Source organism: Macrobrachium rosenbergii, chromosome 47, assembly GCF_040412425.1.
Source record: "Macrobrachium rosenbergii isolate ZJJX-2024 chromosome 47, ASM4041242v1, whole genome shotgun sequence".
Taxonomy (NCBI): Eukaryota; Metazoa; Arthropoda; class Malacostraca; order Decapoda; family Palaemonidae; genus Macrobrachium; species Macrobrachium rosenbergii.
The window spans coordinates 22,698,275-22,718,054 of record NC_089787.1 but is presented as its reverse complement, the minus strand read 5'-3'; the positions used below and the strand labels follow the sequence as shown (position 1 = coordinate 22,718,054).

Here is a 19,780-nt window from a genome sequence, read left to right as displayed (position 1 = left end):
AATCACATAATATTGTGTATTTTGTGTCTGGCGCTTGAGTTAGGTAAAGCTTATTGCTGTGACCTTAATGGTTTTTTTTTTTATAGGGTTTGTGCTGTATTCTGACCATTTCTGGGTGTTTGGCGGCATATACCATGTCCCTTTTTCGGCAAAGTGTCGAACGTGCATTTTGTTGTTCAACCGTTTGAGGTAACCGCATTGAAAGTGATTTCTTCATTATCGTGCTTCAGCAGAGTATTAAGTCTGTCTCTCTCACCATTTAGAGACAGACTTATACTCTGCTGAAGCAAGAAGTCAATGAAAAATAACTGTCAATATGGTCACCTCGAATTATTAAAAAATGCACACTAAACACTTTGCCAAAAAAGGACACAGTATACAGCCAAAACACACAGTCAAAATACATCTCAAACATTATAAAACACAATCAAGGTCACAGCAATAAGCATTACATAACTCAATTGCCTTACACAAAATATACAATATTGTGTGAAGAAATCACTGCTCCTGTTGAAAGGAAACAACAATTGCAGATACTTGTTATGGGAAGTGAAAGAAGCTTCACTGATGTCCGCCAGAAATCCACAATTAGTTATACAAATATGAATGCGCATATATCAACAGACAACACCAAAGAATAGGGTTAGTATAATGACTAAACTACGATCTAACAAAATAAACTCAGGTAGCCTGATAAATTTGCCTCTCACTCCTAAGTATCAAGCAATAATATACATTTGCATTCTTAGCACAAAATAACTACAAAAAAATCAGAAGTGCTTGAAATACCTCACTGGAGATATGGACCTGCAAGTATTGTGGCCAATGCTCATCTGTGACACTTACTGACATTGGTCATCTGCCCAGTGATAGATCATCCTCTACGGCAGATATTCCTCTTCTTTGGTGAAGGTGAAGGTGAAAGAACACATCTTTTCATGATGTGCCTTCGCTTGCCGCCCAGCTTGTCTGCTAAACTTTGACTGCTTCCATACCTGCCACACAAGGTCTGCTCTACGCGTGCCACGTCTTGCTTCTCCAGCTCATGGTTTTTCTGCCGTGGATGTTCTTATGGCAGACGCTTTCTTGAAGAGCATTTTTCCATTATGCCTGGAGTGATTCAGGATCATCTCCATTAGGTTATTTCCTCGTCTGTATATGCACTGGAACTAGCCACACCACCTGCTACACTAGAAGAGCTCTTACAATGCTGTTTTGTTAGCTATGCCAGCGGTGACTGCCGTTCCCACTACATTAATGCACGCTTAGCTTGCAGTTTCTGTTTCGACTGCTGCTACCATCGATTCAACTGGTTCAGCAGTCCTTATTCTGTCTGCAGCCACACTTGAGCCTGCTTTTATGGGTTTCTTGGCCTAAACTTGCAGCTCGTGTGACTTCTGAAATAACCACCGCCTCTGCTAATCGTGCAATCTTGGTACCAACTTCTGCTCTTCCTGTGCTTTTTGCTGTTCCAGTTGTTGCTCCAGCAGTGACTGTTTCCTCATAACAGCAGATGTTCCCAGTTACCTTCTAATGTAGCAGCCAGAGACTTTGACACTTGCCAACAGTTGCCTTTGCTCATGGGTCCACCATCTGTGGTAGCCCTCACTTCACCCAAGAGAATTATCCTGTAGGAACTGTTCATCCTGAGGACAACCATTCACAGTGAATATTGTTCTGGCCAATCTCAGCAAGCTGCATCCATCATTGTCTGCAAGAGAGACAATTGCAGGTTCACCTCCTCCAGGTAGTCTCTACTTGCAGGTTACTTCAGGATACGGCACACTCCTTGTTGAGAAGGCCCCTTAGTTCTTAGGAAAGATCTCACCTACAAAAACACAGTAACATTACCAGTCCTCATGAAAAGTAATCCATGCAGAGGTCATATTATGCCACCTGTTGCACAAAGCATGATTTTAGAGAGAACATCAAAAACAAAGGAGAAGTCGATATGAAATCATTTTAAAAATTACTTGAATTTATTTCATTCAAAGTCAATCACTATTACAAAAGTAAAATCAGTCACTATTACAAAAGTACGTTGCACAAATGCACAACCTCAGAGTATAAAAAGATAACCTATGTATCAAGCAGAATTATCTACATCTTTTAGTTCATGCATATAACTCAGTCACTCGTAAACTGTAAAATAATTGTAACCAGGTTCGGATTTGATCATTGTTTTGTGTTCCTTTGAGCAAAGATTATTGGATTCTAGCTTGAAGTTTGATGGATAATGAATGATAGTATAATGTATGTTCTTCGTTAGCTTTGGTTTACAATGGAACATTCCAAATGCAAAGGCCTTATTTCTAGTTTTATACGAGGCAGTCTCATACTACTGAAGTTAAACTGATATCGATTTGTTTTACAAAAATTACATCCATCATTTGAACAAAGTAGGGGAGAATGTTCCTTTAAGAGTAAATTCATCTTGCTGCCAAACTTTGTACCAAGAAGCAAATATAATTTTTCATATTTCAGCTTTGTTACAATGATGAAGAAAAAGCCTGAACTTCGATATCTTAAATTATCACCAGTTTTAAGTTAATCCGAGATGACTGTTCAGGGGAAGAAAATCCATTAATTATTACTGGCCACTTGGTCCAAATTTTGGTGGCAAGATGATGCTTAAAGATCCCAGAAAGTGCACTCAAGGAACTTCCTTACATCTACTACATATGTCTATGAATATTTATTTCACATATTCACAGAAATACAAATTTACATAGCTACTGCATGCAATGCAGACTGCAGTAATTTTTACTGCAATTATTAGGTAGCTCAACCAGATGGATTAAAATTCACAACTCTAATAGGGCTAGTTGAATGGGTTTAGTCTTAAATGTAAAATTTAACCTTGTTTAATAAAATGCAACTCTTGCAAAATTTAAATACTGACATTTACAAAACTTGACATTCACTGCTGGTTGAAGTTTGGACATTCATAAAATACATTGACTATTAGTGTTGACCTGCTATCTCCACATACAAGGACTGGCCATGTGGGGTAATCATCAAACACAATACTCAAGAGTCAAATGATAACCACACTGAAGACAGGTCAGAAATGCTTCATTGTGGTCCTCTTGTTTTATAAAGAATGCTACAACCCATTGATTCCTATGACTTTCTTTAATTTGGTCCTGTAAGCCTCATTATTCCATAATATCTAGCATTTATTAAAATATGGTGGGCTTGAGAGATGCTATATAATAGGTTTGACAAACTTTTACATTATAAAATTTTTAGGCACAGAAAATAATACTTTAACTAGTGATCTTATTGTGCGCAGCTCTACCATGAACACAGAAGCATTGACCAGTAGAGAGAACTGATTCATTGGAAAGATTCATTTAATTAAGTTAGGCTTTCATTCCTTTGTGTTGAACCAAACTTATTCTGTATTCTTCTCTTTTTTTTTTCCTTCCTTCAGGCCTTTTACTAAATAGTCCCAAAATAAGATTATCATTCTACTTTCACGAACAACTGGCAGGGACTAGTGAAGTCCAATTAAGATCAAGGTGCAAAGTTTACTGTAAATCATTCTTACGAATGAACATGCTTCTGAAGCACCTTAAATAGTTAAATTAATGAACTTTGAATATAGTAATACACGTTCATTGACCAACTAAGAAACGTGAACTCGCGTTCATTGACCAACTAAGACGCAAACTTATGCAGCCAATAAAATTTTAAAATATCCACCCAAATACGCAACCATAACACCTACATTACCAGCTGCTACTAGGCATATTATTTCTTAATAAGTCAATGAACTGTCACTTAGCAAGGCACAATTACACAGTTTATGAACTGAAATTTAAGTAGGGGAAACTGAAAGCACTGAACTACCACCTGTGGAAGCCTAATTCATAGGAACGCCAAAAATGCCCTGAAGAAAGAAGTGCTTGACCTCTGGAACCGATACCTTACAGAGAACCTGATTTTGTTTCCTTCAGGAGTTTCAGGACCGTTGGCGTGAAGTACGAGATGATCACGTCAGCTCCTGCAAAATGGGGAAAAATTTTTTAAAATATGACGTTTTAAGAAAATGAACAGCATTTCTAACACTTTGTGGTGCAATAATTATACACTAGGAATAATCTTTGGGAAAATGTATTACACTCAGATACTGAGAACATAAATAAGAGAATAAATTAAGAAAAGGGTAAGTATACAATACAGTAGCACCTCAACTTAATAGATACATTGGAGGTCTCGCCTTTCTGATAAGAAACAGTCTGATAAGTAACGAAGACTCTGTTATAGGCGAAACTGAATAGTTTATAGATACCTTACAGCTAACAGGAATTTAATATGGTTACTAGTCTAAACAAACCTGTAATTTACAATTCCCATTCAATTTCAGAGATTTATCTAACAATTCTCTGTGTGAGACCTCTTGAGTCTGCGTATCAGATTTGGCAGTCTCCTTGTACTACTCTGTAACAATACTGACAGCATCAGCTTGAGCTTTCTTAAAAAAAAGAAAGTAATATTGTATTCTTGGTAATCAGCAATGTCAACAAAAACTAAGGTGAGGTTATGTCGCACTAAACAAAACAATAAGGCAAAACTATTGTACTAAAATCTTGTGCACACAGAGGCACCGAAAAGAAACATATGAAAGGAAGCTCTTCACATTGACATGGAGGTATAATTCCTTATTTTCTAATTTTTCATCAATGGTTGGCAACGAAGAATATAACCTGCAGTGTTCTTACATAGTCATGAATTGCATAATTCTCCGAAAGCAAACTGGGCCACATGTTTATATTTTTATAAAGCCTATTGGAAGTTGCAAGCATGTCCACAAATATAAAATTATTTAAGTCAATTCACATCTGGTAATTATGTATTACTACAAAATTGTAACTGTACAACCAATGATTTGCAGTGCTTTACAAATACATATGATGATTTAAGAAAAAAAAAAAATGCGCGTTATTACCTGCTCTCCTCATGCTAGTAAGCACCTCCATCAGAATTGTCTTGAGATCAAAAGCGCCTGCATTTGCTCCGTGATGAAGCATTGCATATTCACCAGAGACCTGCAGAACATCAAAATCTTTTACAAAACTAGTATTTGTGAATACGATTTTATAATAAACTAATGCCTATTTACACGACAAGGAACTGGGGACGACCCTGAAACACGTACCTTAATTTTAAGTTAAAACAAATTGGACTAAGGGCCGCCTTTTCTTCGAGAAGCAGGTCCCATGGCCTTCTTCAAAGTTATGTTCTACAAACAGGAATCAAGATTAACTCATCTGACAAGGAAACGTCATAACTGTTGGATAGACAGTTAGCTATGTCAACTCGATAATCCATCCAAGATACAGTATGTCTGAAGCAATAAAAATCCTGTTTGGTTTTGGAGAGACCGAACTTCTGCATTAAAAAGAAGAGTAGAACTGAATGGAAAATTTGACCGAGAAATGGATACCTATTCTCGTGGAGGCAGTGAACTTAATTACCATATTTCATGGCCTGAAAGACCCCTTTGCCTATAAGATGCACCAATTTAACCAAGACATTTAGAAAAACCTGTACCGTACATTTAATCATACATTTACAGTACTGATGATTATTTTCGTGCCATATTGGATACCAGCATCTTATATAATCAATGATAAATATCTTATTAATTCTTTACCTTAAATAGCAACCCCAAACCTTTAAGGCTGGGCTAGTCTAAACTATTAGCACAAAGACTATATTAAAGAAAAAAGCACCTCACAATGACACAGCAATTGGGTTGGTGCTGAAAGTACTATTTGCTACACATATGGGGAACTCTTACTTAATGTACATGGATTCCTTAATTGCATTCTTAAGCCTCATATGGTAACTTTTTATTTTATATTTTATTTCATTCACAGACCTCCGCTGTAAACTTTTACGCAGAACATGCGTGGTTGAAAGTACAATATTAACTTGGATTCAGAACAAACTCCACAGATGTATGGTTCTCTTTCACCAGAAACAATTTGCAATAAAAGTACTGTCAAGCTCTAACTCAACAATTAATATAGCCCATTCCATTACAAGGGATTTTTCTTGACTTGCTAGGCCTTCTTTAGGAAGCTAATATCCAAAGATATGTGTAGTGTAGATTGACTACATGTCCACAAGACCACTGTCTTTGCTTTCCTGAGAATGAATTTTAACTTGCCCTTTACTATATATACTAGTGGTTGGTTATTCCAGAAAAATTATTCACAGGAACAGCTATACCTGCTCTAAACATAGTAGATACAGCTTTAGCTATAAGTGCAGTAATCCAACATGTTTTAAAATATAATACGGTATATATAATCTCAATAATTTACAAAATGAATACATAACTTTACACAAGAAAGCTTTTAGTATGATCTTTTACAGATTAACCACCACCTTAATAACTAAGAGTCTTGGAACTGTATACCTTTTAAAGTGTGAATTATTTTTCATCTTATATACTTCATCTGATGCTGCTAGCAGCAAATACGACTTCAAAAGTACAGTAAAAATAAAGATTTGCTTAAAACCTACATGATAACATTAACATTACTGAGCAAAGTAAGTCAAGGAGACTGGTGTAGGGTCAATAGATAATAATACAGTATTATTAATGAGCAATATACCTCGACCGTGAATAAACGTGACTGACAACTGGAGAACTTACTTGGTATATGAAAAGGGGATGGTTAGGGTACTTGTCCTTTGTCTGTCGAACTAAATCAAGGTAGGCGATGCCTGGTTTGACCATAAGCATGTCTGCGCCTTCTTCCACGTCTCGTTCCTGAAAAAATAAAAAATTTGTGAGATTCCAACAATATTTTTAGCTGTCAGACAGCACTGAGATGTGGTACTCACTTAATATGTGATATAGCTGATAAAAATATGAAAAATGGGCCTCTGTCATCAAGTTCAAAATACTGTAAGATTGCAACAATATTTTTAGCTGCCAGACAGCACTGAAATATGGTACTAACTTCATATATGATGTAGCTGATAAAAATATGAAAAATGGGCCTCTGTCATCAAACATTCAAAATACTGTTTGAATTTTTAAAAAATTCTGGATATTCTAGCCATAACAGTGACAAAAAGCACCATTACTAAAATATAAATGATTTAGCATGAGAAAGATTCCAGCTTAAAATGAGTTACTAGAGGAACTCCAGTGACAGACTTACAGCAGCTCTGTTAGCCAGCCCCGCTGACCCTGTGGGTAACTGATAGCACCTTCGGTCACCGAAGCTAGGAGCAGACTTCGCTGCATCCCGGAAAGGTCCGTAGAAAGAGGACGCGAACTTTACGGCGTACGAGAGCACCGACACGCTGGACTGAAGGCCATCTTCGCGTAAGGCAGCCTTGATAGCTCCCACGCGTCCGTCCATCATATCGGAAGGAGCAACGATCTGGGCACCTGCACGGCAAAATATAACGAATGAACTTTTGCAGACTATTATTATTATTCAGAAGATGAACCCTGTTCATATGGAACAAGCCCACAGGGTCTACCGACTTGAAATTCAAGCTCACAAAGAATACGATGTTCATTCGAAAGAAGTAACAGAAGGTAATGGGAAATACGGAAAGAGGAGATCAGTTATCAGAATAACAGATAAATTAAATTAATATATAAAAATATTATACATGCTGAATTGCATTAGGGTTGTAATGAATATTTTACTCTCAGTATTTTCCTTACAAAGTATTACTGACTTACTGATAAGAGTATCTATGTTGTGAACTGCATCAAACATATTTAACATACTACACTTTACATTCGTGCAAGTTCCAAAATTAAAAACCTTACTTTTAAAATCAATTTTACAAGAAAGAAAAAGCAGAATTTTAGTCAACAGAGAATCCCAAAAGCAATAGGAAAAACACAGACACAGAAAAAATAAAACTAAAAATCTTTGCCAGATGCCTCACCAAAAAATAAAGTTTTCAAGAAACTACGAACAAACGCTTCTCAAGTCCCAGAGGAACCTACGTCAATTTGATAAAATATCTCAGCCGTAACAATTCAGTACTTGCCTGCTTTAGCATAGGCCGCAGCTTGTTCGGCTATGCGTCTTATGCTGGGGGAGTTGTCGATAGTGCCGTCTTCCTTCAAAATACCGCAATGCCCATGGCTTGTGTATGCACAGAGACAAACCTGAAATAATGTTTCGAGTGTCATTACGGGTTCTTGGACACTTATTGTAAGTATGATTTCGTTTGTGTACTGTATACGTTTAGCAAGGTAAGATTACGAAAAGATGGACTATATCCACATTACAGAATTAAACCCCCTACTGACATATATTTTGATACCACAGTTCACTTACAGTCTTTCCATTTAATAACCACACCAACTGACAACCTGATTGTTGTAAATTATCACAAACTTGAACCATGATGTGTCTGTACTAAATACCTCAAAACAACGACTGTTTGACAGATGTCTATGACAGTAAGCTTAAAACAGTCACACCATCCAACAGTTAATCTTAAAAGCAAGCAACCGTATGCGTGTCATAAGAAACTGAACAATTATAGGCATTAATGACGAGGTATAACATTCATTAATTTTCACTGCAATAACTGCCAAGTCCTCACTTTGAAAAACCCTATCCATGTGCAACTTTCCATTAGAAAACCTCATTCCTAATACTAATAATAATATTGCCATTTAATACTAAATGGGCCATGTTCTCTCTTACTCCATAATGAACAGGTGTAACTACAAGCTACACCTACTTCTGCAAGTGTTTATACAACAGAAAATCAGTCAGGTCACAGCCTACAATAACCACAATACACTCACTTTACTGACCCGCCATACTGAGAGAGAGAGAGAGAGAGAGAGAGAGAGAGAGAGAGAGAGAGAGAGAGAGAGAGAGAGAGAGAGAGAGAGAGAGAGAGAGAGAGAGAGTGTTATCAGCAGTGGCAGTAGACAATACAGTACTCACATCGCAAGCAACCACAAGGTCTGGGAATTTCTCTCTCAAGATCCTGACAGCCTGCATCACAGGCGTATCAGGGCTGTCAGCGCTGGACCCACGCTCATCCTTCGGCATGTTTGACGGGACACCAAAGAGCAGCACCTGGAATTAACCAATAAACTAATGCACTGCATCCAACATATTCACTGGCCTAATCTCAGGCTACAGAAAAAATATGATTATTGTTAAACAAGACCTTACTATAAATGAAGAGGCTGTAGACATGCAGTACAGAAAATAGACAGAGATATCAAATATTGAGGTGGTTTGCACATGTAATGAGAATGGGTAAGAAGGAAGGAATATAAAATTTAGGCCAAAGGCCAAGCACTGGGACCTATGAGATCATTCAGTGCTGAAGGGGAAATTGAGAGTAAAAGGTTTCAAAGGTGTAACTGGAGGAAAACCTCCTAGTTGCACTATGAAACTGTTGATAGGAGAGGGTGAAAGTTAGATGGAAGAATGTGAATGGAGGTACAGTAAAAAGAATGAAAGGGGTTGCAGCTAGGGGACAAAGGGATGACGTAAAGAGCCTTATTAGTAATGCTTGCCTAAGGAATGAGTTGGGGTAGGAAACAATTTGTCATAGAGGTAGCTAGTACGGAAGTAACAGGAATGCCCACGAATAGGAAAAGAGCAAAGATGAAGATCTGGCCCAGAAATCCTGAAGTAAAAATGTTGAGGATGAAGATTATCATTACCTAACAAAGGCATGAACAAAATTAGAAAGAAATTTTCATAACCTCAGGACCTATCAACAACAAGCTGTGGCCACCTTTAACAAAGCTGAATGTTATAGTTGCTCAAGTTTTCCTGAAGCATTTACCAACAAAGTAGATAGTATACAGTATTCCCTGTAGTGGAGTCACACAAGGTTAAATTCCTGTAAATAATTCTGAGAAGAAAACAGACCAAACTTACTTATTGCTCTTGTTTAAGTCAAAATGGGTTTTTATCTCAAGTATGACTGATTACTATAATCACCAATTAGCATAATAAATCATTAACTCGTACTCAACTTGGAAGGAATGAATTATATTCCATCAAAGCTTATAAAGGTTGCAAAAATTATTGATATTACACACAGAAAGTGGATATTTGCCACTAATTCAACAAATGATTAAACTGAACTGATTCAACAAAATCTGGGGACATGCTTCTAAGAACAAAGCATCAGACCAAACCTGTATACAATATATTTATTACAAATCATTAATACCACAACTGAAAATTTATTTCCTTTAATCTTTTCCCTCATAGCTAAATAAATCTTCTTTTCCCTTCGCCATCTTGCGTTCTGTACCAGACAGAATCTTTTATACCACCTGAATAGTGGTTAGATTAACTGTAATATATCACACCACGATCATCAGGCCACTCCATACCGAGACTGAATTACAATATTAGAAAATAATGCCATGGTTTGTTGAACATAACGAAGCAAAGAATGGATTAAATCTGTGCTGAGGAATGTAACTGACAAAGCAAGCACTGAATTTTTTAAGTATTAAGTGAGTTGGTTAATCTGTCCAGTGCTAGATCTAGTATCAAGGTTTTCATAAGCTGCTAGTTACCATACGGCAAATTCCAGAAATCTCAGATACCCAATGGGTTTGGCAAAGTTAAACAGATACCGTAACTATTACCTGCATAGTTCAAGCCACTTCTTACATTTCTTGAACAAAGTAAGTAATAATTATATTTTTCTTGTGCTTTTTTTGTGGCTTTTTTATTTTATTTTAATATTCAACGCTTTGCCACAAAACACTGAGGCTGGGGCAGGTTAACAATTGTCACAAATGTGCTTTATGAAAAAACAAAACACTACTAAATACATGCTCACTATACGTCATGACAGATCAATTATAAAGGTTGCAGTACCATAAAAAAAAATTAGGCTGCAGAATAACAAAATATCAACAGATCTGCAACTATACACTTACAGAACTCAATCCCAATTCAACAAGGGGTCTGATTGCAGCCTCAAGTCGGTTGACTCCGTATCGCGACACACCAGGAAGACTGTCCACAGGCTGCACTGCATCGGGCTCATCACTGAAATTTAGTGAATGATATGCATGTCATCTGCAATCTTTCCAAAATAACAGGATTATTAGTTCAACCCCTTCATCCATATGACAAAGTTTGGTGGTAATGCTTTGAAATCTTGAACAACAATTCCCCCTTTCAAGTATTTAAAACAACAATTCTTTCTTTCAAGTATTTAGCTATGTTCATTGGCATCCATCAACTGCTCAAAATGCATTAAATATGGATGATACAGTACAGTATAATGCTGGGAGTCTAAATACAGTATTCTCCCAATAATACTTCATTGAGTTCTCGCAGTCAATATGGACACATAAGTCTGGGCCAATGCTGGTAAAACCTTTTTGAAATTTAAACCCTGGCAATGTACCCTCTCCAACATTACTTCTATTATTATCATTATTCAGAAGATGAACCCTATTCATATAGAACAAGCCCACAATGGCCATTGACTTTAAATTCAAGCTTCCAAAGAATATGGTGTTCATTCAAAAGAAGTAACAAAAGGTAATGGGAAATATGGCTCTAAGTTTAACTGTTCAAGGTGCGCACAAGATTTAAGTTGTTTGAATCAGGCTTCCATCTGTTCTCTCCATCTATATCACAGCCTCCTCCAGCCATCATCATCATCAATGTTTTTGAGTCAGCCTTTCCCCATGACTAACAAACCTTACTATGAACTGATCAAACTTTACAGAGTCAGAGAGGTAGAAATGTAGCATCCCAATTTTCTCTCCTTATCTCTGTATTTCTTGATCAATATTTTCTTTGGAATCTGACTATTATCAATTCTACTTTTGACAGAAGTATTATCTTAACTTCAAAGTCCAATGTGCTGTGCGTTACAGAATTAACAATTGACGATCTATTTGGTAGTCTGTTGTTAATAAAAAAAAAATGCCTAAATGGAAAATATAACTGCTATTCACCTTGAATGTTCAAAACAAATCAACATTTAATGTGCAACTTAGAAAAATATGAATGACACTCACACAACAAATATGGGATACATCAAGTTCCATGGATGAATTTCTGTGTTGGATGACTGCCATTTTCTCAGAGTTGCGTTAAAGTAACCGCTGTGAAGAACTCTTTTTGCTGGAGGTTCGTAGGACGCCATCTTAATCTGAAAATTAATGTGGTATATTATACCAAATTATGACTATACACTATTTGCAACATAGATAAAATTGTACAGTGTATTTCACTGATACTTTTCCTTCATTTCCATTTCTATTTCAGAGTAGCAACAAGATGCATAGGATAACTATTATAATAAGCTGAAATTATGCATAGAGCCATGAACCAAGACACAGGGACATATCATGAATGCTATTTATCATCCCAAAGTAGTCTTGTACACACACAGAAGTGGCCATGCTGGAATATTGATCCCAGTGCTTGGTGAAGGTTGGGAATTAATTATGCACAAACATGAGAATTCAGTGTGGAATGGAATATAAAAGTCAGGCAAACAGCCAAGTGCTAGGACCTACAAGATCATTCGGTGTCAACAGGGAAATTGAGAGTGAAAAGGTTCCATACATGTTACAAGAGGAACACCTCACAGTTGCACTATGAAACAATGGTTAGGAGGGGGTGGAAAGCAAGATAGAAGAAAGAGAATATGAAAAGGGATAAAGTAAAAAGAATGAAAGGGGTTGCAGCTCGGGGATGAAGGGGCACTGCAAAGAACATTAAGTAATGCCTTCAGTACACCACAAGGTGCAGTGGCAGCCTAACCAACTCCCTACGGGAGCAAACACTGACATTAAGACCGCCAGCATGAACGAGCACAGTATCTAGGCCCGTGTGTTGAAAGGCACAGGCAGTAAGCTACATGCTTGAGTAGGGACACTGCACAAGTATGCGCATAAGCACAGAGAGCAACGTCAAGTCAGGTTAAGACCCGTGTATTTAACTTGACTTTCTTAGCACTATAGGTTACGTCAGAGGGGGGGTCCTCTAGCAGCCAGCTACGTAAGAACCCAGTACCCCGGGGTAGGTTAAGTTAGGTTACAATGCATCCCTGCAAGGACAGTCCTAGAAATACACCAGTTACATTCCCAAAGTTTGTTTCTAAGTCATATTTATTTGAAAGTTTAACAAAGTTAGCTAGTCAACAAGCACTGTACTTAGCCTATGGCATATAGCACACTGCAGTAACATAGCTTTCTATTAAGACAACTGGGTCTTTGTACATAAATGGGTTTATGCCCCCCAAAAATTTTTAATCTCTCCTTGAAAAAATGGCAATGAAATACAAGAAATAAAGTTTATATATTTCATGGATCATACGGATGCACAAGTTTGTCTGTCTCAAAGTTTTTAATTAGAGGACCAACTTTATTTTACTCTTATATGGCTCTCTAGGTCCCTAGGCCTCCAACCAGAATAAGGATCCAGCACCCTAGGTTAGGTTAACTTAGGACACATCCTAGGTCAAGTCAGAGAGGTTCCTTCGGGCTATAGCCAGGTGTCGATCGACCTAGCACACTCGGTTAGGTTAAACTCTTTTGGTACTCTGGGTAAAGTCAGAGAGGTTCATTTGGGCTACAGCCAGGTTTGGACCGACCTAGCACCCTGGGTCAGGTTAGGTTAGGTTAAACTTTTATGGTACTCAGGTCAAGCTAGAGGGGTTCCTTTGGGGACCGACCAGTGCCATTTATTTTACGTCGTAATCTAGCCCAGGCCTATGCGCTTGGTCTCAAACAACCCCCCCCCCCCCCCGCCAACTTCCCACTGGGATCTGCATAGGCCTAATCATTAGATACAGGAAGAATAAAATACCAAAATAAATATATAAAATATCAAAACATCACCAAACTATGCCTATAAAAACATCTACATATAGGCATAGACTAAAAACATCTACGTATAGGCCTAGACTAGCCTGGCCCATGGCTATAGGCCTAGAGCCTCGGCTTATACGAACCTGTTCAAAGTTCCAACCGGAAAACTGGAAAATACCAAAAATTAACTTAATTTCTCACCATTAACAAACGATATCTTCACAACCAATTCATATGTAGCCTAAACTAGTCTATAGGTTAACAACCAGCCTACAGAAATGGTTACCGTATACGTAGGCCTATACCAGGCTACTTAGGCCTAACCACAAGCATAATCAATACATCACTCTACTTAAAGACATTATATACAATGATATTTCTTAATTTTTAAATGATAAAAGGCTTTTATAATCGTTAAATATGATTATCGTTAGGTTTTGGGTCTACGAAGCCTAACGAAGTCTAACCGAAAGCACCATCTTGACGTAACTGCTCAACCGAAGCAACTGCAATAAATCTCCGTTATTTAACGTTATTTCACACTTATTTGGTTCAAATTTGAACAGAAAAACTCTAAATATAATACATTTTGTCCTGTCAGCAACAACAGTTACCTATTTCCAACGCTGACAGCAATTAAGTAGAGATAGACGTCACCTGTCACCTGTTGACGCCGGCAAGAGTCTTCTTCGGCTGTTGTCAACAAACGCTTCTTCTTCTTGCGTTTATTTTTTAGATGTTTTTCTCTGTTTTCGCCTCTTATTTCGTGTGTTTCTTTCTGTTTTCATGGCTTTTGAGTCCTCAGATATTTGTATTATGTGTTATTTTCTATTTCTCTGGTTAAATTTGTAAAGAAAATGGCGTTTAAATGTATATTACAGATCTAAACTTTTTTTTTTTGTTGCCATGGGAAAGTGAAGACTAGATGTCTGTATTTCTGAGTGTTTGCCACTCTCGTTTTCTATATTTCAATCTATTATCGTTGTTTTTTAACCCTTTAAGTGTTTCTCATAGTTTTAATTATCTGTTATTCTTTTATTTTCATGGTTAAATGTGTAAATTTTGTAAACAGAATGGCGTCTTTGTGTCCGCACCTCTTATTGTGTGCTTTTCATATTGCTCATGTTTGTACTCTACATTTTTATTTTTATGGTGAAATGTATAAAGAGGATGGCGTTTTAAATGTTTGTGTATTCTGTATATTGCAGATTTTATCTATAGTATTTTTAGACAAGAAAAATATGACTTTCTTAACATTACTGTAAGCGAAGACTGGATAAAGTAAGGAAAATATCTTATGGAGAAAACAAGACTATACATCCCTCGTAATTATTTTTATTTTTATATCCAGAGTAAAGCTATAAGGAAAAACTGGAAGTTAAAGCACTGCTTTGGTTATCAGGATGAACAACGGAAATATGGCTTATGTGAGTGTGAAGGAAAATCACTGGAAGTCATATTACACCTTTAAAAAAGTGTGTATTTTTTCCCCAACTATGGAATCAATTCAGTTATTTGATAACATTTCTAAATGTGAAAAATCAAAGTCCTTTATACAACGGTAAAATTGACTTTTTTGTAATTTGCTTTTGAAAAAAATTAATCTTTTACTTCAGAACCGTAACCAGATATAGAGTATTTTGTAAAATCAAAAGAAAACTATAAGACTTGTTAAAAGTAATAATTGTAAGACATGGGCGGAAAAATGTAGGTTGACTTTTGGTCTAATAATTTTGTAAATATAGTAAACAAAAGTATTCTACAATGGCGAGGAAGTATGACGGAAGTTATAATGTAATAATTTACGACAAATTAATATTTATGAACTATACTACTGATGGAATCTGGAAATATGAAGAAATTAATTCGCGAGTTTTCAATTTCATGGAACAAGTTCTGGTTAACTCTTGTTGCATATATTTTCACTAGCCTTAGTGGTCTACTTAGTGTTCCAGAATATGACAGTTTTGCGTTCCAGGAGATCATTCTTTTGTGTTCCAGGGTTTCAGATTTTGTATTCCAGGATTTCTTCACGTTCCAGGCTGCTGTTTTTATTGAAGTTTACAAAACACTGTTGTTTTTTGCATTCCAGGTTGATGTTGCAATCACTTAGTAGTTGTTTCCTGTAGTCGAACTAATTTCCACCCTCCACGTTCCAGGAAAATGATACTTTCTACCTTCAAGGATGTACTTGTTACGTTAAACTTAATGTTTAAGTTATTTTTTAGCCTTGTTCCAGGAAAATAATACTTTATACCTTCCAGGATGTACCTGTTACATTAAAACTTTCCGTTTAAGTTATTTTTTGGAGCTCCATGACTTCCAGTACAGTCCAGACCAGTTATATTTCGAATTCCAGACCCCCTTCACCTTCCCGTTGCCTTTTTTATGCGTCTAGGCCTCTGGTGGGCGTCTTAATTGCACTGAGGAGGCTTCTCTCCAGTGTAGGCGTTGCAGATGACGCTTCTCAGGTCCTTCTGTGCAGCTTCGAGTTGCTCCTCAGTGAATACCTGAGAGGGAGGTTGATGTTCTTTGTAAAAACTGTAAACATGACTCCAGGGTCAGGAAGACTGTGTTAGGCTGAGAGATACGTAAGCATTTACAAAAGAGTCAGTTTAGAACTCTGTAAAGTATTTTAGACTGAAAGATATACTGGCATTTACAAAAGATTTCTTTGGGAACAAAATAACGCATTTTAGACTGAGAGATACACAGGCATTTAAAAGACTTATTTTGGAATCTAATGACGTACTTTAGACTGAGAGACATGTAGACATTTACACAAGAAGGCTTTTGGAACCTAATAACGTATTTTAGACTGCAAGGGACATTAGACAGATTTACAAAAGAGTTAATTAAGAACTCAATGTCGTATTTTAGACTGAGAGATACAGAGGCATTTACAAAAGAGTTATTTAGGAACTCAAATAACGTATTTTAGACTGAAAGACAGAAAGGAATTTACAAAACTTAATTAAACAGACCACGTTCCTGTTACCATCACAGGCAGTAGGACTCACGTCATTGATTAGGATCCAAGGAACGTAGGTGAGCGGAGGATCCAAAGTCCCTTGGACTTCTCCAACGTTGTGTAATAATTCTTGACCTTCTACGGAATTCCAGCAGTTGTGGATTGCGGTAGGGTCGATTCCCAGGGCCTCGGCGCACTGAGATGGGCAAAATTAGAAAAATATCAATATTAATATTTAAGTGTCAGTGTGATTGGACAGAACAACATGGCACGAATAAAACTAATTAGCAAACAGTGAAAATCATATTCATCTTTATATAACAACAGTAATCACAATTATTAAAAATCATCATGTGATTTGTACAATACCTACATGTAAACCATCTTCTACAGACACAGATACACACTGTGCCACTCAACTCAATCGTACATACACTCACTTTGTATAATACCTACACGTGAACCTTTTCTACAGACAACACACTGCGCTGCTCAGCCCAATGATACATGCTCTCACTTAGTAAAATACTGCGCTTGAACCCTCTGCCACAGACATACACTGCGCCACTCAACTCAAAAGTACATGCACTTACTTTGTATAATACTTACATGCAAACCCTCCTCTACAGACACACACTGTGCCCCTCAACTCAATCACACATGCACTAACAAGCACTTTGTATAAAACCTACATGCAAACCCTCTTCTACAGACACAACACACTGCGCCACTCAACTCAGTCATACGCACTCTCACTAATCCATGCAATTTCTAGTTACTGTACATACTATCTCCTCAGCCACAGTAGCGAGGAAAGTTTCCATGACGCAGTTAGAAAAAGCCAGGAACTGTTCCTCCGGCAGGTAGTTCTTCGCACACGTCAGCATCATGTTCCCGTGGCACTCCTCCGGCCCGTGTTGGCACCGGAAGGCGTACCCTTCGTCCTGGGCAGTTTCCTGAGGTCAGAGGTTAAACTCAGGTGAAGAAATAGGTCAAATAAGCCACTTAATAAGACTAATTAAGAGAACTATGTTAATTTCTGGGTAGGTAGGGAAGAACACATTTGCATCTTATTTCACTAAAGCTTCTAATTAGTGTTTATGATCTTTCTGCTGAAGGGGAACCAAGCTATATTCATAAAATGTATTTTTGCTAATTACTGTTTTTCATATTTCTGTTAAGAGACAAAAAGATATGTTATAATATATATTTTCACTTGTGGTTACATTGGAACACGAGGGAAAAATAGGCCCAAAGTCTGCCTAGCTGTGAGATAACACTCTTCTTCTTGCACTGAGTCTCCTTACATCAGCCGTGCCGTAGACGTCGATGTCCATCATTAAATATCTATTAATATATACGCCAAATATGGCGATCTGTTTACCATATTTATTCCAAAGCACAAAAACACTATTTTTGCCATATTGGACCACCTACGTATCATATATAACCCTAAAACACCAAAACATTTCTCCATATTTAGTCCACCAAACCAAAACAAACGCCTCTTCTTAAACAGAGTTTCCCTTACGTTGGCTTTGCCCAGACGTTGATGTCCATCATTAAATATCTATTAATTTATTTGTCATATACGGCCACCTGTTTACTATATTCATCCTATAACACGAAAACATTAATTTTGCTAACATTTCTGCCATGTTGGGCCATCTGCTTATCAAAATCATCCCAAAATGCCAACACATTCCTCCATATTTCGTTCCTATCGAAATCTAAACCAAAACAAACGCTTCTTCTTGCACAGAGTCCCCCTTACGTTGACTTTGCCGTAGACGTTGACGTCCATCGTCATGATGTCCTTCAGGTCCTGCCACACGGGATACATCTGGTTCGTGACGAATCGCTTGCTGTCAGAACACAGCGTCTCGAAGAAAACTGTCAGTTTGACCGGATCGGCGCCATTCTGGTGGGTGGACGAGAGTGGATGGTTGAGTATATCGTCGGATGACCAACACAGTCAGCTGTTCTGATAGCGAGGAGGAATTATTGTTTATAGAACTTCAACATTTTTCTTGCTAGTGGATGGATGCATAAATATAAATGTATTTTAAAATAAAGTACACTGATATAGACTCATACAACATTGTAGCTCTCTCCCTCTCGCACAACACAGATTACATATTCTTCTTACTAGGGGCTGAAATAAAGGATATATCTTAAAATACACTGATAAAGTGATTCATTACTCAGTGTTTATGGATCATACAGCACTGTACCTCTCTCTCTCTCTCTCTCTCTCATATTTCAAAACACATTGATAAAATTCATTCACTGTACAGTGCTTATTATATAAATTATGAGCTGGCCTTAGACAACACTATACAACACTGTAGCTCGCTTTTCTCTCTCTCAGATTAGTCTCATGTCGGCTGGCAGAGTCCTGAGGACCACACCAAGACTCAGATTCACCTTTCGATAATTATCCTCATCAAAACGTGATTGATTGGTTGAGTTACATTTACCTGGCGTTTTAAAATTGCTCAAATGAAAGTGTATGACTGTATGTCATTGCTCTAAGTGTATAGGTCTACATTAGAATGAACTTAAGGAATAATGTAATGCAAAATGCTCTTATAGATATATATTTAACTATCTGATATGTTTCATAAGTTTTGTTTTTATTGTTTTAGAGGAAATTGAAATTTAATTTTGAATACAAAACCAATCGACACTGACGGAGAGAAAAATACAGAAATAATATTAAAAATGGACGAGTATGGAATGCAAATATAGGCTAATTCAACGCTAATAGATATATATAAAAATATTTATGATTAAACGCAACCAATTACGGAAAATAAATAATGAAAACCTTAAAAAAAAAACTTCCAACTCCTCTCTCCATACTCACGACAGCCCCGACGCTTAGGAGCGAGACTAAGGAAATTGCCCCAAACCACACGACAGCTCCAACCGACTTCATGATGGAGAATGGGATCTGTCACCGTCCAACGGAGTCT

General features: G+C 37.2%; 2 protein-coding genes across 4 annotated transcripts; both read right to left on the bottom strand.

Moving 5' to 3' along the window:
• Window positions 1–1,960: 1,960 nt before the first annotated feature.
• Pbgs (Porphobilinogen synthase) lies at window positions 1,961–14,622 on the bottom strand. Of its 3 annotated transcripts, none has more exons than XM_067090209.1 (9): window positions 14,489–14,622; window positions 12,032–12,165; window positions 10,934–11,045; window positions 8,958–9,092; window positions 8,041–8,161; window positions 7,188–7,420; window positions 6,674–6,790; window positions 4,955–5,054; window positions 1,961–4,009 (listed from the first exon to the last, which is right to left on the bottom strand). In XM_067090209.1, the coding sequence occupies exons 2-9, from the start codon at window positions 12,157–12,159 to the stop codon at window positions 3,933–3,935; spliced, it is 1,023 nt and encodes a 340-aa protein (XP_066946310.1). In that variant the 5' UTR covers window positions 12,160–12,165; window positions 14,489–14,622; the 3' UTR covers window positions 1,961–3,932. The 3 variants fall into 3 exon arrangements, with proteins under 3 accessions (XP_066946310.1, XP_066946309.1, XP_066946311.1); XM_067090208.1 differs by having other exon boundaries at window positions 14,446–14,568; XM_067090210.1 differs by lacking the exons at window positions 1,961–4,009; window positions 4,955–5,054 and adding an exon at window positions 5,170–5,248 and having other exon boundaries at window positions 14,446–14,568.
• A 528-nt stretch (window positions 14,623–15,150) lies between these two features.
• LOC136830634 (gamma-interferon-inducible lysosomal thiol reductase-like) lies at window positions 15,151–19,780 on the bottom strand. The gene is made up of 5 exons (XM_067090212.1): window positions 19,672–19,780; window positions 18,577–18,723; window positions 17,591–17,758; window positions 16,852–16,998; window positions 15,151–16,341 (listed from the first exon to the last, which is right to left on the bottom strand). Exons 1-5 carry the CDS (start codon window positions 19,741–19,743, stop codon window positions 16,246–16,248), a joined length of 630 nt encoding a protein of 209 aa, XP_066946313.1. The 5' UTR covers window positions 19,744–19,780; the 3' UTR covers window positions 15,151–16,245.